Below are 26769 nucleotides of genomic sequence, written 5' to 3'. Positions count from 1 at the left end.
GTAGGGGACATCTGCTCCTCCTCTTCTTTTTCTCCTCTTAACGAACAACCACAAACACCTAAGATAATACTCAAAAAAAGGGGTGCAGATGGGCTGCACATTTTGGCGTGAAATACTTTGGCCAACGCTCCACTGTCTAGATGCGTGCCGGCCATTTTTTGAATGAAGACCCACATTTCCACCTTTCATCCCGCCCTGCCCTTCCTGTCTGCCCCGCTCTGTCCAGCTGCACCTCTAACTTCACTGTCTACAGTACTGCCCCCTCTGTGCAACTTAAAAATACCATGCAGATCAGTGGGCAGCCAACACTTTAGAGATACTGGTCTGGGGGCCGAGCGGGGCACACCACCTGCCTGTGTCCACCCTCCACCCTCTGTCCACACAGCACAACAGCGGAGGCACTTACGGAGACTCTAGGCTCTTTCTGCAGTGAGTGATGGAGAGTGGAGGATCTGGAAGGAAGAAGACGGGGAGGAGAGCCAACTGAGGCCAGGGACACAAAACTCGTCTCGTGTGCCCACAGGGCCCAGAGCAAAGCCACAGAAGGGAGGAGCTCCTTCCAAGGTTAGGTATCTTTGGGCCCAGTCCCGAGTCCCATGCCCACCACCACAGACCTGCCTTCTCTCACATTCTGGCCCCATCACACCTTCCCCAGCATCCTTCTTCCTTACTCCCTCTTCTAGACCAAGGCCCGCTGACAGTCCTACCCATAAGACCCCATTTCCCTATTTTCAAGGGGGCCTCTGCTAAACGTGAGCCATCTCTTCCAATGGGGAGCATTTGAAACTGGGCCAGGTAGAGCAGGGCGGTGGGGGCAGACACCCACCTTTTTTGCGCTTGAGCTTACGCTTGCGCTGCTTGTTGACAAAGCAGGCGGCCAGGGTGCTGAACAGGACGGCAGCTGCCAGGAAGCAGATGGTAGCTACGATTCCAGCCAACACAGGCCGAGCTAGCCCGTCATCAGTCAGGTCCGGCTGTGGGAAGATGTCTGCAGGGCGGTGCAAGGAGCATGCATGATTCCTCCCCTTGCTCCTGTAAAAGCCCCCACCTACTCTGACACCTAGCCCCCCAGCACTCTTCCCTACCTCTGCAGAACAGATAATGTTAAGGCTCAGGCTCCATGCTCAACTCTAGCACTTGAAGAGAGACTAGTTTACGGAAGTCAAGTGATCGCTACAGAGCTTAGACAGAAGGAATCGCATCTATGTCTTACCCCATAGCGGTAATAATTTCGGTAATGATGTCTACCTGGCTAGTGCTTTTTGCAAAGGGTTCTCATGCATACTACCACACACCCTCACATGAGGCCAACAGAGCACATGCCACCGCTCTCATTCTCTAAGGTAAAGAAAGTGTTGCTGGCAGAGTTTGAGCGACTTGCTGACATAAATATTGCCTATCAGTGCCTGCACCACGACACCGTACCTCTGGCCTCCTGTTAGGATTTGCTGCCTTTTGCCATGCCATCTCGACAAAATGAGAACTTACTGTGGAGGCACCTTGAGGGTAAAATACTACAGCAGGGAGAAGAGGTTGTGACTACAGAATTCAGATCCATCCATCTCTAAGTCATGACAGCACAGCTGAGCAATTTCTACAGGGAGGGTGAGCACACCCTGGTCGTTTCGGGTTCAGAATGCTGGAGCCAGCAGGGACATTCAACACAGGTCCAATTTCATTTTACAGGTACAGAAGTGAGTTTCACTTTGTGCCCAAATCCATACAGCTTGTTAGTGATGGAGCCAGGACTAGACCCCCATCTACTGTACCCCACTTCAAAGTCAGTTATAATAGAAAGTGCCACACTTTAGATTCTGTGGATTCTGATATATTTGGCCAGAGCCCATCGTTCTGCTGAAAAGAACAATGGATGAAAATAACCCAAATCGTGCTGATGAGTTGAGTGGGCAAATGGAATGCTAGAGCCTTTGGGAATGGGGGGCTCAGAGACGGGGGGCTGAGGGCACTGTGCCTTCATTCACCCACGGGAGTCTTCCCGGTATGTGGGCTTCCTTTCAGGTGCCAGACATAAAGCCACTGAACACAGAACAGTTCACTGATGAAAACCCTCAAGTCTTCTATTCTGGCCTTGGCTTCAAGCTCTGTTCCCTGCTCCTCCTCTCTGAGTCCCCTCCCTGGAGGGAAGTCAAGACAGGGTACCTTTGTAGTAAAAAAAAAAAAAAGAAGAAGAAAAGAAAAGAAAAGAAAAGAAAAGAAAAGAAAAGAAAAGAAAAGAAAGAAAGAAAGAAAGAAAGAAAGAAAGAAAGAAAGAAAGAAAGAAAGAAAGAAAGAAAAGAAGGAAGGAAGAAAAGAAAAAAAGGTCCATGGTGCCATGGTGTTTAACATGAGGCAAAAGTCACACCCCACGGCCCCCAGTGCTCTGGTGCCACTTGGGTTCTCCCCTGTCCCTCCCCAAGTCTGCCTGCCCTGGTGCTTCTATAGCTCTGTGAGTCCTGCTGCATGAGCTTCTTGGCCAAGCTCCTTGCCAACTGGTCCCGCAGGTCCTTGTGTGAGCAGTGCCCACAGAAATGGTGCCATTGCTTAATCACTAAGCAAAAGCCTCTTCCCATACCAAGGGAGCCACTTCACTGGGCGAGGGAGGGGCTCTGCTGTCTCAGGAACTGTAGCTAGAGAAAGATGTGTAGAAATGGGACCAGGGCCAAGAGAAAGGAAGATAAATGGGGAAAATGCTAGGGAGTTGGCTTTATTTAGCCTGAAAAGAAATCTAGGGAGACGAAGGAGTGGAGGAAACAACACCAAACAGCAATTTTCCAAATAAAACCACCATAATTATAAAGCAGTCTTATAATAGGCCTTCAACAAATATGTGCTGACCTGTTGTCTCTCCAATTCACCGCCCCAGTCCATTACAGAGGACGGCACTGGAGGAAACAGGGATTTTATAGCAAAAGAACGTAAACCAAGTTCTTTTTGACTACTATCATGAGAAGATGAGCTACATTTCTCCCTGTGGCTATCTTATAGAAAGTGTCATAAATGCAGCTCTTTAGCTGGAGAAATCCTGTCCATCATGGAAGCAGAAGGATGGGTTGGAGGGCCTTAAGAAATGCGGTGACTCAGTTTCCACCAGAGCTCTCGTTTCCATTTCAGCCTCCCTCCCCATATTAGCTATCTCGCAAAGGACATCTACATGGCTCTTATGTCCTACAGCTGTAACAGACCCCCCCCCCCCCACCAGCCCAAGTACCTGTGCTGGAGACGCCGGCGATGTTGCTGGGCTCGCTGATCAGATCCTGCATGACGGCCAGAACCCGGAATTCGTACCAGGTGTCCTACAGCCCCCAGGACAAGACCCTGTCAGCCTACAGACCTGAGACAGCCACTGACCCACTACTGACCCTCCCCCACCTGCCCTGCAATGATCTCTCATGGAACAGGGTACCCAAAGCAGTGGCATACTGGAAGTGATGAACAACCAGCTCTCAGTTTAAAAAAAAAGTCCTGATTTGTAGCATTCGCCAATTTCCATGGTAAAAATACTCCCACCATGGCAGATTTCAATCTACAACTGTGAGGTCACTGAAAGCAGAGTTGGAAAGAGAGACGCACAACATGGACTCTCTCTTAGGAGCCCCCATGAGCCAGTTCTACCACTAAATGAGTGTCCAGGGAAGGAAGACAGAAAGATAGATGAGCTTGTCTGTATCCATGAAATAAGCTGCTTCCTCTCTCCAGCTAGAGAGACATCAAAGTTTAAAGGGGGTCAGCTGGGAAAAAAAAATAATGTATCTTCCTCCAGGAAGTCTAAATTGTTAAAGCAGGGGTCCTTCCCTGGGCAAAGTGAGGAGACTATCCTTCTCGGAAATCCTCTGCCCAGCCAAAGTTAGATTCCTAGCAGAAAGCTGAGGTCACTCTCTAGTTACACATTCGGGGCCCCTCACCTGCCCTCAGTTGCCATGACCTGAGGATCCCAGACTTTGGTAGCAGATCTGAGAATAAAGGAGTTGGTGTGGGGAGGGGACAGTACATGGCTGGGCCTCGTACACCTGACTTGGGTCACTCAAAGCTTCCGGTGACTCCAGCGAGTCAATGTCACTTTCAGAATTTGGGAACAGCAGCAGGGAAGAGCTGGGCACCTCACCTGTGACAGATCCTTGGCAAAGAATTCTCCATCAGTGCCTGGGATGGCACTATCTAAGATCTCCCAGTGTTCCCCGACACGGTATTCCATGATGTAGCGGTCAATGGGAAAGCTGTGATTGGCAGGGGGGAGCCAAGACAGGAGCACACCCTGCTGGGTCCGGTTGGCTGTGAGGCACCTTGGTGGGGTAACCAGCACCAGGGGTTCTGGAGTTGTGATAGGGAATGCTGCAGCACAGAGGGAAGAGAGAGAGAAGGGGCATGGCGGTGCGGAGGTCACTGCTCCCTCACCTCCCTACATGCTGTCTTCTGGCTCATCATGTGTCCCTCAGAATGTGTCACGTTCCCTTGCATGAGTCATTTCAGGGACAAGACTGTCACATAAAAGATGTGGCCTACATGATCCTACTTTCTGAGCACTTCTAAAAACATAGATGCGGGGTGCCTGGGTGGCTCAGTCGTTAAGCGTCTGCCTTCGGCTCAGGTCATGATCCCAGGGTCCTAGGATCGAGCCCCGCATCGGGCTCCCTGCTCCTCAGGAAGCCTGCTTCTCCCTCCCCCACTCCCCCTGCTTGTGTTCCTGCTCTCACTATCTCTCTCTGTCAAATAAATAAATAAAATCTTAAAAAAAAAAGATATTACAAAATGTATCTTATGTCCTCTTCTAAGGAAGTAGGAATGTCTTCCCATAGCTCACTTCTGCTCTCAATTGCCTTCTTGGCCCAGGTGGGAAACAAGGACCAGGAGGAAAGTTCTAGAGCAGGGGTAAGCATCCCACCACTGCTGCACCCCTTGGTGGCAGTAAAGGATCCAGGAACAGGCTGGAGGGGTGCCACTTGTTCACAGCTGCTCTTGGGGTGGGATGGAGTGAGCCACTGGGTCCAGGAAGGAAGAGTTGGCATGACTAGAAGATTCGACGGGGAGCACTGGCCACACGCCCACCACCAGACGAGGCCATGGGCCAGAGGAAAGAATTGGTAAGAGCACAGGAGGCAGGATTCCCAGCCTGCCCTGTGAAGCCACGGGAAGATGCAACCATGTGGCTTGGCAAGGAGGGATAAATACTAAGCCTCCTCCTTAACAGGAATCTGGCCCAAAGTGTTCTGACGTGGGACAAGGCACTATGGTCCAGGCAAACCCCACAGAACAGTATGATAAGTCCTTCCTGGGAGAGCGAATGACATAATTACGTAAAGCACGTAGGAAGGTGCCTGGCACATAGTAAGCAGTGAAGTTAGCTGCGAGGACCATCACCACCACCATTATCGTCTTTACTCAGCTCCTCCAGGAAATATCCTCAAGACATCCCAGCCTAAGGCCCTCACCTAAAGTGTTCACAGTGACCACCTCACTGAAGGCGCTCGTTCCCAGCTTGTTCTGGGCCAGGACGCTGAACTGGTATGCTGTCTCAGGCTCCAGGGCGTCCACTAGCAACCAGCTGGGTCCCGGTGGCACTGGCAAAGACAGCCAGTCGTGGGGCCCAAACTGTGCCCGCTTCATCCTGGCCAAAAGAAAGAGAGAGGATCGGGGACAAGGGGGTGGGGTGGGTTACACTGGAGACAGGAGAGTGCATGCAAGGTCCTCAAGGAGGTGGCGGTGGGCAGACCTGGCCTTCCCAGGCTTTGGGACAGAAAGAGGTAATGACCAAAGGTGGGAAATACCCAACTTTGGCTGTGCCAGGTCGCCGGCCACTGCTGGTACCTCCTCTGCTAAGAGGAGCCCCTAAGTATAAGTGACATTCAAGATCCTGGTCAAACTACCAAGTGCATTTTGGGAGAATCTCACCCTGGTCACAACGCTGAGAGGGGCTCTGCCTTGAGAGAAGTCAGGACATGAGGAACAAGGCAGGTGCCATTGTGGGAAAGTGAGGATGAGCAGCTCAGCAATGGCAGACTAGGGGAAGAACCCAGGTGACCTCAGCTGCGCACCCTCCTAGGGACAGCCAAAAGTGGGGCATCAAGTAACCCAGAGGGTTCACTCAGTCCAACCAGCTTTGAGTCATCTGAGGAAGTCTAGGGTGTATGACAAAAATAACCAGGGGTTTCCCCACAGTGAGGACCAGGATCCTTAAGGCCTTAACGGTTAGAACTCACCATCAAGGGGAAGGTCACGCTGTGTGTGGACAACACGGGAACTAGGAGTGAAGGTTAGGCCTTGTTCTATACCGCCCACTTAACTCTCCCCTGGCAATGAAGCCGGCCGTCTACAGGTGCAATGCCCCGGCATCACCACGGGGAGGAGACATCATCCTATGGGATTGAGACCCTGGGCAGCTTTCTTGCAGCTCTGAGCTACAACTTAGCGGACGCCCGCCCACCGGGTTCCCTCTATGTTTAAAGGCTCACTAACATGAATGCTTAGGAGTTTGAGCTGTGGCAGCAGAAAGCACAGCAAAAAAGAAGCTAGTGCCAAGTGTCTGAGTCAGTACTGGGAGAGTCAGAGGCAATCAGAACGAGAGGAGGGAAGGAGGACTCCCCAAACTTTGCAACCACCCATACCCCCCATCCCGGCCCCGGGCACCAAAGCAAGTGAGCAAAGTGTAATAAAGCGGTGCAAATGAGCAGCAGCGTGGAGCAGGACCGCAAGCAGTGAGGGAAACCCCAATCTATGCCCAGACCTGCCACCTGGACGTCCCCAAAGATGGCTTGGCCATGCCAAACGCCCTTCCCTGGACACACAGCCACCTGGCAGCACCATGATTCTTGCAGTGGCCACCTGACAGAGTTGTCAGGAGCAACCCCCTCCCCCTTACTTCAGGCCCCCTCCCCAACCTCCGGAGGACCAGAGATAAGGATTGGAGGATGTTCTGGTTGCAACTCAGAGAGCTCCCCACGCTCACCACCTAGGTCCAGTGTGCCTATCCAGAACTCAAAACCCCTAGGATATTCAGGACATATCCACAAATCACCATGATGGGAAAGAGGGCAGCTTCCTCTCAACCTCCCTTGCTGTTGAGAAGTGTATCAAGGGCTCTCCCTGAATCTCCATGAGTTGTCCTCTGCAGGGATGTTTCCTCCTTCCCAGGCTCTGGCTGAGCCTGATTGGGAATACACTCAGATGAGGCAGGTCTGAAAAGGAGGAAGTGGGAGGACTCATCCTTCCTGCTCAAAGATGTCCCACGCTGCAGGTGGCCAGTTCCTGGCTCAGGATAGGAATGTGTGGGAAGAGAAATCTTTGGGGAATGGGAAGGAGGTCAGCTATGGCTCCTCTCTCCATCTTTTCCGTGCCTCCTGACCTCAGCCTGATTTGTGCATCTTTGAGATCCCTCACCTACCCCAAGGCTTAGGCAAAGATCTCAAATCACTACATCTGGCCAAATTAACAGCAGAGATATAAACACAATAGAGACACAGGGTCCTAGAGAAAATAGAGATGCTGAAGACAAGGCCAGAAGGCAAGCACCACTTCAAATCGGTTTCTGGAACCACTGGGGAAGCGACAGAATAAAAATTAGATTCTACGCTTCTGGCTGGGCTGTTTCACAATGCCCTTGAAGATTAGGAGTCTCTTCCAGACTCCAGAGGACAGAGGGACCTAAAAGAAGCATGAACCAAGGACACAAAAAGGGGTCGTGAGATAAGCTGGGGAAAGAGCAGCAGAGGGCGATGGTCACTTCAGGAAACAACCTAAACTGGCATCCCAAACCTTCCAGGCTGGGAACGCAGAACGCGCGGAATCCCTCAGACAGACACACCCCTCCCCCATAAGACCAAGTCACTGCGTCAACACACCTCACTGCCTGGAGGTCTAGCAGGCGAAGAACCATATCCTTCTCATAATGTCGACCCATCCCAGGGACTGACTGAAGTCGGGGTTTGGGGAGGGAGAAGCAGAGAGCAAAGCATGCGGGGGTGACTCACAGAGGTCCGTACCAAACTGAGAATGTCTGCTCGAATCCTCCATCATAGCCTGGCTCCCAGGACACGTTGGCAGTTGTCATGGAGACCTGGACCCGGACACTGCCCGGGGCATGGGGGCTGGTGCCTGGAGACCAAGTGAAGTCCTCTCAGACTGAAATGAACTGGGTCCAGTGAGCTGGGCACCCACAGTGGCACTGCACAGTAGCAAAATGCAGTGCCCCAAGCGCAGCGCTCAGGGGTCAGGGATGCTCTGAGGAGCGGACACCCTGAGCAGTAGGGCTGCAGAAGGAAACCCATCCCCCTGTGCCATCTAGTCCTTCTAGCAAGACATGGCATGAGCATCAGGAATATGGCCAAAGGGAAACCAGAACCTTCGTCACCCCAGGCTAAAGTCCTGTGCTCACCTGGCAAACACAGAGACACTCTCCCTTAAGGTCACAGGCAAAGCCAAAAAGCCCCTGTCCTGTCAAGTTCTCTGGCCTCATGAGACAGCCATATTCCACCCGAACAACAAAGTGAGAGGCAGCACAACACAACTGTTAAGAACTTCAACTTGGGTTCGGGTCCTGGACCCAGCACTCATTAGCGATGCAACGCTCAGTGAGGTGTGCGATCCACGCCAGCCTTGGATTCAAATGGATGTACGCTGGGGACTTACCAGCTCTCGTCTCACAGGTTATAAATGATGGGGCACCACTTGGTACAGAGCCTAAAACTGGTGGTAAATGCTCAAAGTGTTGTTTGAGCTGTTACGACTGGCTGTCAGTCCCCAGAGGGGCAGGCTGCAATGGTACAAGCTGAGGTCTTAGAGACACACACCTCAGGCAGAAGAAGTGGAAACATAATGCCTGGCACCCCAGGAAATGGGAACGCCAGGAATCTCCATGCCAAGCCCAGCCTATGGAGCTAAGTGCACGGGTCCCCTCCCAGGTCCCCCTCATTCCGTTCTTCCAGCTCCCCTTCCAGGCCCTAGACACAGACCTCTGAGCAGTTGCCCCTGCCCACGCACCTGTCCCATTTCTGTATGGCAGTGTTGCTGGGTACATTCTGCCAGAAAAAGATCTCCTGGGACAGGCCCCGTGTCACCTTCCCTTACCCCGAGTCTATAGAGGGCTAAGGCTACACGCGGCAGGCTCCAGGTTCAGGGGTGGGCTGATTCAGGAAAGATGCCCAGAAAGGGTGGACAGTGCCCAGCACCCAGACCACAGCCCTCCTGCCCACAGCCCCCGTACCGATGACGGTCAGGTGGGTACTGGCAGTGATGCTGGTGACCACGTTGGTGGCGATGCACTCCCACTCCCCGTGGTCCTCCTTACTCAGGGCTCGAAACTGGAGACTCCCACTGGGCAGGGCATTGTGCTTGCTTCTGCTGGGCTTCCCTACCTTGGCCAAACAAGGAGGCAAAGAGGAAGGCAGGAGCGGGGTGGCAGGGGAGGAACCAGGTCGACAGGGAAGAAGAGAAGCCACCAACATGTCAGAAGTCCAAGAACAGGAAGAGAGCAGAACCCACACACTCGGCCTGCACCCCCCCACCATCCCTCCTCCAGAGGACCCATCATTCTAGAAGGCAGACCCGCTACTCAGCACTTGGCCCTGTTAGAACAGAGCCACTATAGGTCTTGCCCATCTGCCACACTTCCCAGGAGCTCCAGAACCCAGAGGTACCTTTTTCCACGTGATGACAGGGAAAGGGTCCCCTGCAGCAGCGCAGGGAATGAGCAGCTCCCGGCCGGCCTCCTGCCTATATTCCCAGCCTGGTAGCACCGTAAAATACGGGGGGTCCTAGGGAGAGCACAGCAAGGCCATGACGCCGAGCGTTTCAGGTACCCACTCCCACGGGGGCCACTCTCAGCCCCAGGCCTCACCTTCAGGACAAGCCGTGCGGGAGCAGACTGGCCCATGGTCCCCAAGGTGTTGTAAGGCACACAGGTGTAAGTGCCAAGAGCCTCCTCTGTGGCCTCCTCAATCCGAATGGAGCCATCCTCCATCAAGGTCCAACCCAGGTTCTGCCAGAGCACAGACAGCAGAGCAGGGAGCAATGGTCAGGGGGCAGAAGCTTGGTCCTGGCCCCCGCCAGGCCAGCCCTGAGCTGGTAGGCCTGGGCAGAGCCCCAGCTAGCCTGGGGCAGGGGCTGTCTAAGTGCCCTGGGAGAATGGCTCAAGCTCTACCAGACAGCAGACCCCCACAGGAAGCAGTTCTGGGTTCCTAGAGTTTTCTGGTGGGGAGTGGAGGAGTCCTGGCAGGGAACCAGACCCTCAGAGGCAGTACCTCAGCGGCAGGAGTGTGTCTCACTGTGACCCCCACATGCATCTCTCTAGCACCTTCTCGACCTGCAGGGGGCGGCCATCCTTGTTCCATTTGACCACGGTGGCCGGTGGCTCTGCATCCACAGGGCATCGGATATAGCCGTGAATTCCCACGGGCACGTAGATGACAGGGGGCATGTTGAGGACACGGGCTGGGTCTGCAGAGGGGTCATGTGGGGTAAGAGAGAAGAAAGGCATGAGGAAAGGCAAGGAGTGAGAAATCTGGGCAGGGGGCCAAGACTCCTCACACACCCCCGGGGTCTCATACAGATACCCCATCTCCAAGGAACTGCCATTCACACCTACCCACCCATGTGTCCTCAGTGCTCACAACAGTGCCAGATGCCGGGGCCACCACGAGGAACAAGACGGACAAAGCCCAGAGTCCACACCAGGCCACCCCCATGCAGTGCAGGCTGCAGGTGGCTTTTGCCTGTCCAGCTGACTGCATTCTTCAGAACAAAGGCATGTTCTAGTCTGCTCCGATCCATAACACTCCTCAAATGCTTCTACGCATGGACTGAACTGCAGAACAAGGACTCTCAACGTCCATATCTCCAGCCCCTAGACTCCAAACTCAAAGTCAACGTTTGACCACACCCTCCACCAATTGCTCCTTATCCCAAATCTCTCTGGGACACCAAGCAGCTCTCGGTCCACATCCTAAGCCAAAAGAAGAATGTCAGTTCTATGCATAATGTGTTCAGAGGCATGACCACCGGTGGTTCTTTTCTCTCCTCTCTATTGTGCTAGTTGCCCAGTCCCCCCTGAGCCTCAGTTTCCCCTCTGTGCAGTTGGAATGCAGAATAAACCTTGGCCACAGAACGGATGAAAGGTTCTCAGGAGAACAGCAAGAGCGGCACATCCTGTGATGTGGGTGACTCATCAACTTTCGATTCCCCCAATTTCCCCTGAGGGCTACCAAGGAGAAAGGTCCAGAACTTCCAGTGAGGCAGTGAGGATGAATGAGCTGGTATCTTTTAAGCATTTGGAGCTCTTCAGAGAACAGCATTACATAAATACCAGGCCGAGTTATATATTTAGACATAGCTTCCTACTTTTGTATGTAGAGTTTTTTTTTTTTCTTCTCCAAGATTTTCAAAGGTTTATGAATGGGAAATACTCTGAACACTGCTTTTTAGCAGAAATAAAGATCCTTGTCTCACCCACCTGGAAATCTCACCCCCCGGATTCTCTTTGAAGGCAAGGAGGTAAAAAAGGACAAGCGGGAATGGGTGATGGCACTGGGGAGAGACGGGGAAACCACACACCCCTCTAGGCAGAAAAATGGCCCACGGCTTCACGGATGCGGGGCTTACTCCTGGTTAGATTCATCATCCTTCTGAAGACCACCCCTGTTGGCTCTCTCCCTCTGCCACTGCCACCTTTTTGCCCAAGTGACATAACCAGACAAGATGCTACTCCAAGTGGACTTTTCCCTTCCCCAGGCCCCTTCACATCCAGCACAGGTTGGGGCACAAGCTAAGTCACGTGCAAATAGCTTCTTGGCTGGCTTTTTCCTACTGCAGGTCTGGGTGGGACAGGCCTGATGTTCTGGGTCACATCACATCGCTTTTCTTGGGCCTCATAGCCCTTAAAAACTCGGGACTCCTAATGTAGCATGCTGAAAGCCCTTTAAAGTTGATGACAGTGGGAATGGTGAAGTGTTGCCTTTGTCCCTGCTGGCAAAGTCACTGCATCAAGAAGAAAACGATGAGAATGTGAGGTTAGCAGCTGAGCAGGGCTCAAAGGTCCAGCCTGGCTCCAACACCCCAAGGCCCATTCAACAGGAGACAAGTGCAAACACCCAGCTCTGCAGTGTGGCTTCGGAGACCAGCCCCACCTCCCGGGGTCACCGACTGTTCTCCTGCTTGTTCTCAGCTCAAATGCTGACCCAGGAGTCTCCAGACTGTTCACCTTCTCACCCTGCCGCTGCATGCCCTTGCTGGGGGAGCGGCTCTCCCACACCAGCCCTCACCTGTCACCTATGGTAACAACGCAGCACCTTTGTTGTCTGAATGACAGGGCCATCCACAAATCAAAAGGAAGAAATTAATCCTCATTACTCATCCTTCTCTCTCTTTCTCACGATGATCAGTTTGCCAGGGGGTGGAAAAGCATTGACTATGCTGATGGATTCAAGATTAGCAAACTGAATTATTGTGCTTGCACAAAAGGCCTCGGCTGTTCTGCCATGAGGAGCAGTTCATCCATTTGGATCTCTGGCAGCCCAAGAGAAGAGCAAGGAGAAAGCCAGGAGGGAGCCAGGTGTTGGCAGAACGAGATCAAGTCACCCCAGAAGAGGGCTCTGTCCCCCTCACCCCACACACCCGTCCACAGTGGGGGAAGGCACAGAGCTTGCAGGAAATCTAACCCTGCATCAGTTTCACCTGCCTTCCCTCATATACCGGAGGAAAAAAAAGCACCAGAGAGCATCTTGTTCATGGTCCAGAGAGAAGTGCTGGCTAGCATTCAGTGCAAGGACAACTGCTCAGAAGGTCTGCCGATCCTTGAATCCAACCTGAGCTTGGCTGACGGAATGAATCAGCTAACACGTGGAGCGATGCCGGGCCCATAGGAGATGCCCAGCAAGTGCTAGCTTCACTTCAACTGACCAGTCCAGGTCTTGGCCTCCTGTTGGGCTGTCCCTGCTTCCTGTCATTCCTCTGCCCACATTCCCTCAAATGACCCTCAGTCTCTTGCTGTCCTCTAGCCTCCAGTCTGGCTAATGAGGCCTGAATCTTCTGGAACCCCCACCATGTGTGGCTCTCCCTCGCTCCTACTCACACTGCACAGTTAAGTACGCTGAGGCAGAGGGGGAGCGCCCCAGGCTGTTGCTCGGGACACAGGTGTACTTCCCCGCATCCTCTGGCTTCACCCGGAAGATGATCAGGGTCCCATCAATCAAGATCCGCACTCTCAACTTCAGGTCGCTGCAATCACACAAGGAGATAAGGAGGGGCGGGGGGTTGGCACGTAGGGAAGAGGGTCTTCCATGAGACAGCAGAGCAAGGCAGCAAGGAGTCCCCTCACCCTGCGAATGAGGCAAGGAGAGCCAGACTTCCTCACATTCCTGGCTCCTCTCAAGCCTGCTGTGTGCAGACACCAGCCTTGCACGTGGGACAGGCTAGACCACCCCTCTTGCAAGCTCCCAGAGGCCAAGGGCGGCCTGCGGCAGCCCCTGCTCAAAGCCTTGCCCCTGGGAGGACTGGTGGCTGGGGACCCCCCCTGAGAGGGCAGGGCAGTATGCTCACTTCTGGAAGTAGACGTTCTCATCCTGCCAATACCAGGTGTAGGTGAGGTTGCCGGGATACGCCTCTGCCCGGCAGGTGAGCAGAGCGTCCTGGGATATGTTGACAGTGATGTTCTCAGGAGGGGAAACTATGAAGGGAGGCCCTGGGGAAAGAGGAAATAAACATGACCTTACCTGGTGCGGGAGGGGAGAGCGACAGCTCGGGGGGCCTCCCAGGAAGGTCTGAGACACCTCGGGAAGGGGTGCCCAAAACTCTGGGAGGGAGCTGGGGGGCAGCACTGGCCCACGAGGGAGCAGCATACCCTGGGCACCTGTCACAGAGATGCTTCCAGCTGCTGCCAGTGTTCAGCTTCTTATTCTCCTTACAAGTCCCAGAGATGCAAAAGGTCCTGGCATGTGGCCACAGTGTGTCCCAGCCCTGGGAGACCGCTACAGACACCCTTCTTGGTGTATACCTGCACCCCGCCTCTATGCACACACGGCCTCTATAAATCCTGGCTCCCCAAACCAACCATCTGACGCCCCCCCCCACACACACACCCCTTCCTGCCCATCCAAGCAGGGCACAAGCAGGAGGGACAGAGGCCACTCTCTTCAATCCAGAGCAAGGAATAATCTGGCCTCTGAAGGAGTTAAGGGGCTTGTGCTGCTTATCAGCCAAAGGTCTGGAGGGCAGATTGGGGGCGAGGAGGCAGGGGGCAAGCAGAGTCACCAGCGGGTGAAATCCCAGCTCTCCCTGGCACTGGCTTTCCAGACAGGCCACAGCTGCCCCCTGGCTCTCTGCTGAGAGGGCAGCTCTTCTCCAAGCTGCAGAGGGACCTCTGGCCCCCGCTGCCACTCAACACTCCAAGTCAGAAGGAGGCAGAAAGAACATGTGTCTCAGCAGCCCTGGCAGCCCAGACAGCCACCCCTAGCCCTCGCTGTTCCTCCAGTAGTGGGGGGCAGGCAAAGAAGATGGCTGGGCTCAGCACAAAGAGACCCCGCCACCTGATGCTGCCCCCTCTGGAGCACTCTGGGGCCCCAGGCAGGGCAGACTGGCATTTCCCAGTGCTGACCAGGCAGACCCCAGCTCTGCCAAATGCCCTCAGTGTTGTTTAAACGTCTAAGGTTTGGACTGAATTCCTGACGCCATCACTAATGGGGTGGGAATCTGAGAGAGGTCCCCTCCCCTGGGGAAGATGGAGGCATGGCAGGACACTATTTGGACAGAGAGAGAAACCCAAAACCCACTCAACATGGTGCCTCCCACCATCCCACGTGATGGCCACAGCAGGTCACCATGGGAGCTCTGGCTGTGAGCTACACAATACTCGGGAGGAGCCCAACCCCACTCCTTGTGGGCTGCCCATCTCTCCAGCCACCCCAGCTGTGCCAACTATGCCCTGGGCAAACCTCTCTGCAGCTCATATGGGCTGGAAGTCACTGCAAAAGTTCCAGGGCATGAAAGGGAGAGGAACTGCTCTTACCTTGGACAAGCAGGTGAGTGGTATGGACAGCCTCTCCCTGGATGCTGTATGCACGACAGGTGTAGGCACCTCTGTCCTCCCTACTGACCGATGTCACCGTCAGGCTGCCATCACTCACCTGGGGCCAAGGAGAGACGGAGCTCAGCACCCACCCGGGGGGCCCACCAATGCCGGCCCCAGGTGGAGAGGGACTTGGGGCTCATGCACTAGGGGAATACGGAGCCAGGCACTTCATGTTTCATCTCCCTCCAACCAGACACCAGCCAGGCTGCGTGCTCAGCAGAGTGTTACCAGTCACATGAAGTGGGAGGCCGCCGAGGAGAGGGAGGAAGCAAAGGAAGGGGAGCAAGGAGGAAGAAGTGCAGCAGCTCCAATGGAGAATCACACTTACCTGGTATTTCCCACTAGCACCTAGGAGTGTCCCCTCCTTGAGCCAGGTGACAATGGGCTTGGGGTTCCCAAAAGCTGTGCAGGTCATGGTAACACTGCCACCCTCCTTGGCCTCGATGTACTGGGGGGGTGTTTCTGTAAAGGTGGGAGGAGCTGCAGAGAGACCCGGGACGGGGAGGGGGGGGGCGGCGGTTAGCCAGGCTGCTGCCCTGCATGCAGCACCCACCCATGCCAGGCACCATGCCCACTGTGTTCATACATAACCCTCTGTGAGGCGCTCGGATAAACGAAGGAAGGGGCAGACGGGTAAAATCCTCTGCCCATGAGTCGTACAGGGGGAGGAGAGACCTGAAATTCAAAGTCAGTCTGGCTGGGTGCAAATTCTCAACTTCTCCCACTGTACTCAGCTAATTCCCAATAAACAAACATTTGCTGAGCATCTATGATGCTACTATGCTCAGCACTAAGGACAGAGCAATCAACAAGCAAGCTCTCTCACAGCATGCGCCCACCTGCCCCCAGCTCCCGTCTGTTCCGTCATCCCCCAGTCTTTCACTCAGCCTCTCTGGGCTTTACCTAAATCTGGCCCCCTCCAGGACTGAGGTGAGGAGTAAGTGAGATAAAGTTTGTGAAAGGGATCTTGTCAGGTAAGTATGTGTGAAATGTTGGTTATTTTGCCATTACTCTCATCATAATCATCTCCCCCGAAACCTCTGAGGCATCCACGAGAAGCTTTGAGATGGGTGTCACCTCTCCAGACAGCACTGCCCTGAGAACCAGTCAGAGTGCTTTGAGATTCGGTCCTGCCTGCCCCTCATTCTGCCAACCTCGTCTGCTACCACATACCCCCTTCACTGTACTCTAGCCACCCTGGCTGTCTTTGTCTTCCTCAAATGTGCCAAGAACACCCAACCCCAGGGCCTTTGCATGTACTGTCTTCTCTGTACCCAGACCTCACTCCCTTGGTTCATGCAAACCCTTGCTAAAATGCCATCTCTGCTTTAAGTGGTTGACCCATCTAAGATAGCACTTCCAGCATTCTCTACCCCCTTGGACCGCTTTATTTTCTTGAAAGCAACAATCACTGACTCTCCCTGAGAACAAAGATCTTTTCTGCAAATCCCACTGCATGCCCAGCTTTTCCCACAGTTCCTGGCATGTAAGAGAGCACACAACAAACATCTGTTGAATGGACAAACGCATTTAGTATACACACATACACACACCTACAGACCAACACAAATTAAACACACAAAACTTCCTAGGAGCAAGATCATGACAATACCACTTCCCTCCATCATTTCCAACACCCTTAGCCCAGCGTGGGCACACAAGGGGCACCGGGAGGGTGCATACTTCATCACACATAAAACACACACAATGGACACCTTCAAGCACATCAATCCTCATCCAACATCTAATGCAATAAAAGTGATGGCAAAAACCATCCCAAATCCTTATACGGGGATTCTGAAGTCCCAACTTCCAAAACGGAATGTGTGTTCATCTCCAACAGAGGCCCTCTTGCCAAACCTGCCCCTTGAAATGCAGCTAATACAGTCTCAGCCTCCATTACCTCTGGTATCAAGCTTAAAAGAAAAGATAATAAATTAAATTACGTCCTGAAGTGACAAATTAATTACTAATTACATAATTACTTTATTATTTAGGTGCTAATCAGGAAAGTACTTTGAACAATCTCGAGTTTTCAGGAAAATAATGGTTTGACTCTCGATTATTTACAGAATTAGGTGTTAGCTTGCCAGCTACATTTCCAGACTTAATTCTTTTTCACAAGTGCCCTATAATTAATAGTGCAGGTTAGAAACAGGCTGGCCTCTCCTCCAAGTAATTCACTAACCTAAAGCAAGACTTGGCTTGGGCTTTTTGGGTCTTTTCTATGTGATAAAGGAATAATTGGGTTTGTTTCCACCCAACTGGTCTTCAGGAAAACACAGAAGGAGAATGAGACCATTTGTAATTCTAATTTTTCACTGGCCTTTCATTTTCCAAAGGTGAAATCTGTCAGAAAATGCCTGACACTAAACATTCTAGTTTGGAAGCAATGGAATGTTGGCACTCTCTCTAGACTCTTTCCTTCCATAATGGAAATATTTATGCTGGAAGGAACCTCAGAACGCGGGGTGAAGGGAGGGGGGAATAAAGGGAGAGAGCTCTCTCACCTTGAAAGGTGTCTGTTGTGTTCTCCCCATTTGGGAGGCAGGCTCCTGGCTAAGGGCAAAGTATTCTATGGTAAACTCTGGTTCTGAAGCCTGGGGCAGAGAGGGGAGCAATCTTAGCTTTCCTGCCCAACACCTCCCTATGAACAACCTGCCGCCCTCCCTGAACGCACTGACTCTCCTTCCTCTAGGCTTCCAGTCATGCTGTTCCCTCTGCCTGGAATACCCTTCTGCACCTCCCATCCCTGCACCTGGCTAACTCCCTAGTCAGGTCTCTGCACAGGAGTCACTCCCTCAGAGAAGCTCTCCCTCCTTTGTTCTCCCAAAGCCCATATTGCAATTGTCCCTGGGCTTACTGCCTCTGGAAGTCTCCTTAAGAGCTAGGTCTGGGTTGGGTCCACTGCTGTGTCCCCAGAGCCTGCCACAGAGAAAACATTCAAAATGTGTGTGTGTGTGTGTGTGTGTGTGTGTGTGTGTGTGTGTGTGTGTGTGTGTGTTACTTCCCTTTACTTACAAGATTTACAAGGAGCACTCCAGCCTGATCTCCAGGCCCAGGGTATACAGGTTACTCATGTAAATACTAAAAGCCAGGATTCAAGATGTGTTGTGAATTGACAAGGACTTTCAAACTACCACAGTCCTCTGCATCTTCCACTCTGAGGACCTTCCTGTGTTACTGCCACCCTCCCACTACACGCTCATCTGATTTCATCTTTTTTCTCTCTTGAGAAAGAGGATGGCCAGCAGCTGACCCACATGTAATTAACGTTCCAGACACTATGCAAGACGCTTTCTCACACAGCATTTCATCTGATCCTCACAACACCTCTGCAAACAGGCACTGGAAGAGTTGATGCTCAGAGACTTACCCGGGATCCTACAGCTATTGGATTCATGAAATGAATGCAGTGGGTTCGTGAAATAAACCAAACCTTCTCAGGTCTTGTCCCATGCTCATTCCACTCTGAGCAATTAGGAATTCTCAAAGAATCAACTCCCACTCATGCGCACAGGGACATAACAGAACACACAATTCTTAACTAAATTCTACTTTCCCGTCGTGTGAGCGCCTACTGAGCACTCCATGTCTCAGGTAGCCGAATGGACTGCCAGCATGACACGAAAGAAAAGGGGGTGGAGATTTCAGCCCAGCTTTGGAAGGGCACAGAAGACACAGAAAGCAACATGAGGACTCTCGGCTCGGTGTTCAGTCAGTGAAGCTTTTAGCAGCCGATTTACCTTCCTAATTATGTTTTGCTTGGGCTAATATTAAGACGAGTTTTCGTTCTGGGCACACACAACAGCTGTCATCAAAAGGAGGTGACTCAAAAGCTTGCTGTGTGATGGGGACAGCCCACCCAAGACTTAAAATAAGCCTCCAATCAGTCTCTTGGGACTGACTGACAGGAGCCAACTGCATCGAATGGGTTGGGCAGTGTGGACCAGCACTGTTCTAGGACCACAATGGCTAAGGGATCAGTGCCCTGGCTAAAAGAGCCTGTTCTTTCAGGACCCTGGAGAGGTTCTCAAGCCACAGAGTATGGCCTGACCCCCGTGGGAGGAACGACCCAACCCCACAAGGCATGGCAGACAGAGCCATCCTTCAGAGCAGATCAATACCATCAGAAGCTTCCAAGCCAGGCACATCAATTTCTCTCTCCCACCCACGGCATCTATAGTCACAGACATCAAAACCATAAGGACCCAAGCTGTGTGTGGCACATCCAAAGCATATATGCCACTTCTCCAGATTTTTCTCCACAGTTCCAGCTTCTCCTGGCTCCTCCAGAATATCTCCTCCCAAGTAAGGACTCCCAGGGACACAAGAGAGACTCTCCATCTGCGGACACAGAGAAGGCCCAGTGCCTGGTGTGGTCACAGCCTCAGACCCAGGCCCCCAGCCTACACCAGCACTGGGAACTGGGCCAGCTCACACGTGGCCTCTGCAAACACTTGAAAAGCATCAACACACAGCACAATTCACTTCATGAGAGCTCTAAACACCTGACAGCCATTAACATGGTTACTCTTCACGGGATTCTTACATTTCCTTGGACAGTAAACCCAGTACAAGCAGGGACCGTGTCTGGACTTTGTCACCACCGTTTTCCTATCACCTGGTGCAGGCAAAGCACACAACAGACCCTCACTGCATGTCACTCAAATGAACATATTTAACAAGGAACCAAAATATTAACCTAAAAAGGAAAACTGTCATGGTAGGACTCCAGGAATCCCACTAGTGTGGGAAGGCATTTCCTGGGCTAGCAGGGTCTTCCCAAGGCTAAGAAATGGCGTCAGCAGTTACAAATTTGGCTTCCACAAAGCCTTAACCCTCTGGTTTCAAGAACCAGATTCCGACCTCCCTCTAAGGAACTCTGACGCCAACACCCACAGCAAACCCCACTTTGTGCTGCTTCTCCCGTGCACCTCCACTGACCCCAGAGGCTCTAGGGAGACAGCTGAGGGGGAGCAGGAGGTGGGAGCTGCTAACTCAACGGGGCCCAGCCCTGCTGACTAGTTCTTGCAGCAGAGATTTGGCGCAGGGATAGGGTACAGTCAGGAAAGAGGCTTCCCCTAAAGCAGGTCCTCAGAGTGTAGACTTCCAGGTCACTCCCCACCCACCCATCCCCAGGAATGAGGCCCATACGCACCGTTGATGGTAAGATGGACCCAGCTGCCGTTGTGAAAGGTGTCATACTGCTGGTCCAGCATGAGCACTTTGCACTCGTACCAGCCCTGATCCTCAGAGCGAACCTGCTCCAGCCGCAGGGATGCTTTATCATGAAGACTTGCTCGGCCTGCAGTAAGAAAGTGGACAAAAGCCCAGGAAGCCATCAGGATGAGGCTAGCAGCACAACGCCCGCCAAAGGCAGAGGACCCATTGTAACATTCCAACCATTTCCCATGGCAGGGCCTCAAAATTACATCCGGCACCAACCCCAGGCAGCAGGTGGCAAAGGGAAAGGCACGCAGCCTGGCCACGGAGACATTCTCCCAGCCTCAGTTGGCCCCACCCAGCTGCAACTGTAACTCTGGGTTTGGCACTGGGAAGAGCTGCAGTCCCTTGGAATACTCCTGTCCTTTTGCAGGTCTCTTGGGACAAAGGAAGGGCACGGGGGATGCAGAGTTGAAGAAAGAGAGCAGGAGGAAGCAAGGGAGGGAGCAAAGGTGCAAACAGAAGAAGGCGAGGTAGGGGACTCTAGGGTAGGCCCCTGAACCTCAGTTCAGGCTGAGTGACATCCCCCTCCCACCTGGGTCCCCACGCCCAGCACCTCTCTGCCTGGCTGACCTACGGTAAAGCAGAGGGAGGGCAGGCAGGGACAAGAGTGGTGGGAGGCACCAGGGCCCATAGGCCCGAGAATGAGGCTAGGGCTGGCGGGCAGAGCAGAGGCCCCCCAGCTACGCTCCTTGACTCCAACCTCTTCCCCATTAGGAGGCCATCTTTGTCTCACTCATGGAGATGAGAAGGTAAGAGATGCCGCAGGAGGCAAGCGGAATGGGAGCCCAGGATGAGGAGCAGCCCTGAGGGCCCACCCTTCCCTCACCCTTCCCTCACCCACCACCTCAGCCCACCGCTTCTCCAGTGTCTGTTTTCATCCTTGTCTCAACGCTGGCAATCTGCCTAAAAACCAGAATGTCAAAACCAACCACGGCCAAAAAGAGAATGAGAGATGGGTCCAAGAGGGAGAGAGAGAGAGAGAAGCGGAAGCTTTTTGGGAGAAGTGCAATTCAGACCTCAGGAGTCAGAAGTAAAGATAAGAGCAAGGTCTGCCAGCGTCCTGTCTTCCTTTAAAACCCCAGCACACACATGCACTCGTGAACACACACACACACTCACACTCCCATTCACATATGCACCCTGACGCACGCCCCACGCTCTCCTCCCTGGCCGGCTGGCGGGCAGGCACGGCAGTGACACACAGCAAGGCCCCTGCTGGAGGGAGCAACTACAGATCAAGACACCCGGGGGCCCGGGGGAGGGAGGCCGGAGTGGCAGAGGTGGCAGAAAGCAGGTGCCCACCGCTGTGGCATGAACTAGCCCCAGACGTCTGCCTCCGCTCAGGGATGGGATGAGGCCCCAACGTCAGAGCCAGAGGGAGGGAGTGGGCCAAGGCAGACAAAGCCGAGTCCACAGTGGCCACCAGCACATGCCGGGCCAAGGGCAGCACGGCTCTGACTCAGCTTCTTCCTGCACAGAGCTGTCCTTCAGTGCAGCCCTGCTGTCCCGCACGGTGGGCTCTCTGGGCTTCCTTGTCCTTACTCCTGCCTCTGCCCCTGCACATCCCCAGTTGTGCTGTGATGCTCTGTGTCGGCGCCACCTCGTCCCTCTCCTCCCCACCACTTAATTAAAACCTACCAAAGTCCCAAGGATGGGAGGAAAGAGGCAGAGACTACGGAGAACAGATAACAGACCAGTCAGAAAAAGAAGCGGCAATAGAGAGACAGGCTGGAGGAACAGTGACCATGACCCCTGAAAAAGGAAAAGGCCAGCCATGCCAAAACCAGGAGATGAAATGGCAGGGTGGGGTGGGGGAGCCCCCTGCAGCCCAGACCTTACCTGCATACTCAGGGTCCACATGGGGTGGATAGTAGCCAAACTTGATGAAGATAGGGATGGGTACCCCAAACTTGAACCACTCCACAACATAGGGCGGGGGCTGTCCCGTCACCGGATGAATCACGTCGCATCGCAGGACCACGCCCTCACCGGCTCTTGCGGTCACAAACTCGGGCTCCTCTCGCAGGCCGTGGGCAGCTAGTGGGTCAGCAAAGTTGGGATGCACAAAGGGAGGTGACAAGGAGATCTTGCCTTTGCAGCCCAAGAGGCAGCCCCCTGCCCATCCGAGCCCAAGGACCTCCATCCCCCACCCCCCTCCCCAAGGCCCTCCTCCTGAAAAGCTCAGTCACTCCCCAGAGGGTCCCTAGTGCACCCTGAACCTGTTCTCCCCCTCCCTGCTCATACCTCCCACGGCCCTGGGGGTCCCAGGTATCCGTGAACCTGAGATGGGGAAGAAGTGGGGAAGAAGAGAAGGAAGCAGTTCTTTCCAGTCCTGCTAGCCAAATCTTCCCTCCCCAATCCAAAGAGCACAGCCATGATCATGTCCTCCCCCACTGTACCCCCCCCAAACAGTTCTAAGGGGTCTGGCTACTGAGAAAGTAGAGGGGCCTCAGCCTCGCTGTGAAGACCCGCAGCCTGGGCTACAGGGGCCTGCTGTAGCTGAGAGTGTAAATATGGAATCTCTTCCTGTGCAGGATGCTTCCCACCAGAGCCTGGTAGGAGCGGCAGAGACAGCCTCCTCCTACGCCCCACCCCCAGCTCAGCCTGATGTTCACAGCACAAAACAAGAGTACTCCATACAGAAGCAGGGGGAATCCCTAACAAGCTGAGCAGAGGCTGCTCATGGCAACACTAGAGGGAAAACCCCACAGGCCTGACTGGCCTCTCCAGGCCCCTCCTCCCTTGCCCCACTGCGCCTGCTGCAGAGAGGGGAGCAGGAGGGGTCTCCAGCCCTCAAAATTCCAAGCCCCAGACATCACCATTAGAAAAGCAGGGTGCTGGGGACAGAGCGGGACCCCTGAGACTGGGGAAATCACCCCAACTTTGGCAGATGATAAAACATACGTCTGGATAGGGTGCACGCATCCTCTTGGCATTGGGAAGGCAAAGTGGAGAGAGACCCCCCCCCCAAGCTGGAGAACACAGAGAACAGGTTAACTCAGGCGCTGCTTCTCACCGGGCAGCCTGCTCCCGAGCCCCGACAGGAGGCGTGCTGCCCCCACCTTCAGCCTGAAACTGCTCCCTCCCACACGACGACTCCGTGCCTACAAAGTCACCTTGTCCAGCTTGTTTCCCAGTGAAAGGGACAGCCTAGAGAAGCCTCTCCCTCCTGCCTTCCCTCACACTACCCAACACAACTCCGGACTAGACCACAGCTCGCCCCATCCAAACTCGCCTCCTTTCGCCTTCCCGGCTGGGCCCCTCCAGGCAGCACCAAGGACAGCAGCTGCTCTATGAGAGGCACAGAGCCAAAAGCTGATGGGTCCTCCCACCACAGAAAGGATGCCCAGAAGAACGGCGTCCGCCTGTCCATCTGTCCCTCTATACATGTCTGTCTGCCTTTCTGTCATGGTACCTCTGCATCTGACTCTTACTGCATCTCTGACCCCTGTGTGCTCCTGCCTGTCTCCTTCTTTCGTCTCTGTCTTTCCTTCATGTCTCTGCATCTCTGGCTCCTTCTAGAGGTCTCTAGACTCTTTTTGTCGGTCTCTCTGACTCTTCCTCTGTCTCTCTGGCTCTGAGACAGAAGTCTCCCTCTCCTACTCCTTCTCCATGTCTCTCTGTGCCGCTCTGTCTCTCTTCAAGTCTCTGTGTCTCTGTCTTTTCCTCTTTAGCTCCCCCTCTATGCGAATGCTTCTACTTGTCTGTCTTTCTCAGTTTCATGTCTCTATCAGTATGTATGTCTTTGTGTGTGTGTTGGGGGAAATGTGTGGATTTCCTTTCGCCTATACACCGGGAAGAGGTTCTCCCTGCTTTTCTGTGTGGAGGGCTCTCTGTGTGCTTACGTTTCTGTGTTTGCATCTCTCTCCATGTCTGCCTACACGTTGTCTGTTCATCTCTGTGTCTCTCCTTCTCTCCCTCCCCATCCCCCTCTCCCTCTCCTCCCTAAGTTGCGGAAGGAGGAGGAGGCAAGCTCTTCTAGAAGCTGATTGGCTGCTGGTGACATCACTGTTTTCTAGAGAAAGAGCTAAGATCACAGAGTATTTTTGGAGCAGAGCAGAGTGTTGCACTCACCTGCCTGAGGCCCCAGCAGGTTTCCCAATCCCCCCACCCGCAACCTTGCTTCAGGCTAGGTTTGAATTCCAACCCCTCAAGGAAAGCAAGGAGAGGGCTCAGCTGCAGCAGGCCCCTCCCCCACAACCCCAGGGGCACCTAGATAGGCACAGAGCCTGCCTCCCAGCCTCCAGGAGCACAAAGGCTGATCCTGGACCCAGAAGGAATGGGCAAACAGCGGGCACCAGGAGCGAGCAGGGGGAGCAACGTGTGTACGCATGTGAGAGTCTGTGTGCATGAGAGCAGCTCATGGCAAAAGGATGTATGAGTGTGTATGAATGTATGTGCATGTGTGCATATGTGTAGCTCTTAGCAAAAGGACATGGATGTGTGTTCATGAGGGAATGTGTGTGTGCATGTGTGAGTGTGTATATGTGTGTATGTGACTGTGTGCATGTATATGTGAGTGTGCATTGCACACACTTTCCAGGAGGTGAAAAGAGAAATACAGGAGCCTAGGGGAAGAGGAAGGAACTATTCCAGGGCCTGGTTACCAGGTGTGGGGGACACAGGCTGTCCACAGAAGGGGGCTCCTTCCCAGGGCTTTAGCCCTAAAGCCTAAGGCAAGAGGAAGAGGGTCTGAGGAAATGGCCAGCACTGCTGAGCAGGCGGTTGCCCACCTTTGGCAGTGAAGCTCGGCTCTGTAGCTCCCCGGCTACCGGGGTTGAGGGCTCTCGGGGGCAATGCCAGGGGGTGGGTTGACTCTGAAACGGGTCCCCACAGTGCCGGCTGCTCAGGGCTGCCTCATTCTCACCGCATGGCAATGAGGCAGTCTTTCACACCTCCCCTGGCACTGGTGCTGGCTCCAGGTTCCCAGCCCCATCCCGTAGCCGGCCCCTGGGCTCAGGACTGAGCATGCAACCCAAGGCCAGCGCCCCCCACCCCAACCAGTAGGCCTCACCCCTCCTCTCAGCACAAGGACCCTTTCAGCCAAGGACAAGCAGCGGGAGAGGGGACTCAGCGAGATAAGCATCCCAAGGATTCTAAGCAAGGCAAAAAGAGATGGTGTTTCCCAAGAAGAAAGCAGAGGGGTGGGAGCCCCTGCTCCAGCCTCTACACTCAGTCCAATCCTCCTGGTTTTCTGAACCCTAAAATATTTTTTTAAGATTTTATTTATTTGAGAGAGAGAGAAAGAGCAAGAGTGAGAGCACAAGCAAGAGGAGCAGCAGAGGGACGGGAGGGGGGGGACGGGGGGGGGGGAAGCAGGCTCCCCGCTGAGCAGAGAGCCTGGATGGATGATCATCATGATCGATGATCGATGATCGATCCCAGGACCCCAGGACCCTGGAATCATGACCTGAGCTGAAGGCATATGCTTAACGGACACCTGAACCCTAAATATTTATCAGCTTCCTCAACTCCTCAACACACACACACACAAACACACACACAGCACTCTCACTCCTCACCTATAGGCACTTCTTCCTAAGCCTGATCCCTTCTGAGCCAAAGCATGTCTAATAAAACACTTTGCCCAGAAAAGCTCGAAGCAAGAAAGAAAAAGTAAACAAGCTGGCAGTAAAAAGGGAAGAGGGGCTTGATGGAGGAGAGAGAGATAAACTCTAACCCAGGAGGACACCAAACCCAAATCAAAGAGTGAAAGAAACTTAAGAAACCGGGAAGGAGAGAGACGCAGGGACGGACACAGTGCACACCGGACACAGACAGAGCCCGGTCCAGCGCAGGAGAGAGAACTCTGGGGCACAGGGGACACAAAGACACAGGCCTTCAGAGGACCCTAGAACCAGGAGGGGGACAGAATGGAGGCGATTTCTTTGGGGAGCGAATAGGCTTCTCCCCAGCAGGGTTGACTGGGGCAACTGCCCACTGGTTCTGAAGGGAGGAAGAAGGAGGGAGGGAGAGTGAGGGAAAGCAGGGCAGGGAGAGAGGGGAAGGGAAGGACGGATAGTGACCTGGGTGAGGAGGGGCTGCAAGAGGGGGTGACACCCCCAGGCCCCTTCCCCACCAAACAAGCCTACAGCAGCCCCAAGAGATGAGGCTCCAACCTCAAAGGGGAAACTGGCATCTGCAGGGGTGAGGGCGGTAGGAGGCCTGAGGTGCCCTGGATTCCACATACCCGTTTTAGAGGAGGCAGGAAACAGCAGTCCCCTGAGCAGAGCGAATCTGCATTTTGGGGCTCTGCCCAGCCCACTCTGGAGTTGTTTTATCGGGAGAGGGAAGAGAAAGCAGGAGAGCAAAGGAGGACGGAGGACGAGGTAGCCCCTGCTGTCTGGCTGACCTTTTGGGAAGCCCACAGAGTACAAATCCCCTGCTCTCTATGCCAGGTGGTGCCCGGTGGGCAGCCAAGTCCAGACTGCCACTGGATCCCTTGTGGGCATAGAACCATGAGGAGCCAGGCCCTGGCACAAACCCTGTGC

General features: G+C 53.8%; 1 protein-coding gene across 1 annotated transcript in view; it reads right to left on the bottom strand.

Annotated features, from left to right (window-relative positions):
- Positions 1-26769, bottom strand: part of IGSF9B (immunoglobulin superfamily member 9B) — a 46464-nt gene that overhangs the window by 13032 nt on the left and 6663 nt on the right. The window contains exons 2-17 of the mRNA XM_088017711.1: positions 22118-22315; positions 20211-20357; positions 15378-15529; positions 14987-15104; positions 13522-13663; positions 13055-13200; positions 10283-10425; positions 9827-9967; positions 9627-9743; positions 9194-9344; positions 7962-8085; positions 5427-5602; positions 4103-4329; positions 3209-3293; positions 827-988; positions 407-452 (exon numbers count right to left, since the gene is read on the bottom strand). Of these exons, the coding sequence (XP_087873837.1) occupies positions 407-452; positions 827-988; positions 3209-3293; positions 4103-4329; positions 5427-5602; positions 7962-8085; positions 9194-9344; positions 9627-9743; positions 9827-9967; positions 10283-10425; positions 13055-13200; positions 13522-13663; positions 14987-15104; positions 15378-15529; positions 20211-20357; positions 22118-22315 (2275 nt within the window). The remainder of the gene's footprint in view (positions 1-406; positions 453-826; positions 989-3208; positions 3294-4102; positions 4330-5426; positions 5603-7961; positions 8086-9193; positions 9345-9626; positions 9744-9826; positions 9968-10282; positions 10426-13054; positions 13201-13521; positions 13664-14986; positions 15105-15377; positions 15530-20210; positions 20358-22117; positions 22316-26769) is intronic.

Source organism: Eumetopias jubatus, unplaced genomic scaffold, assembly GCF_037043125.1.
Source record: "Eumetopias jubatus isolate StellerSeaLion01/CBP00866 unplaced genomic scaffold, mEumJub1_p1.0 scaffold_13, whole genome shotgun sequence".
Lineage (NCBI taxonomy): Eukaryota > Metazoa > Chordata > Mammalia > Carnivora > Otariidae > Eumetopias > Eumetopias jubatus.
This window is presented reverse-complemented; position numbering and strand designations above follow the sequence as displayed.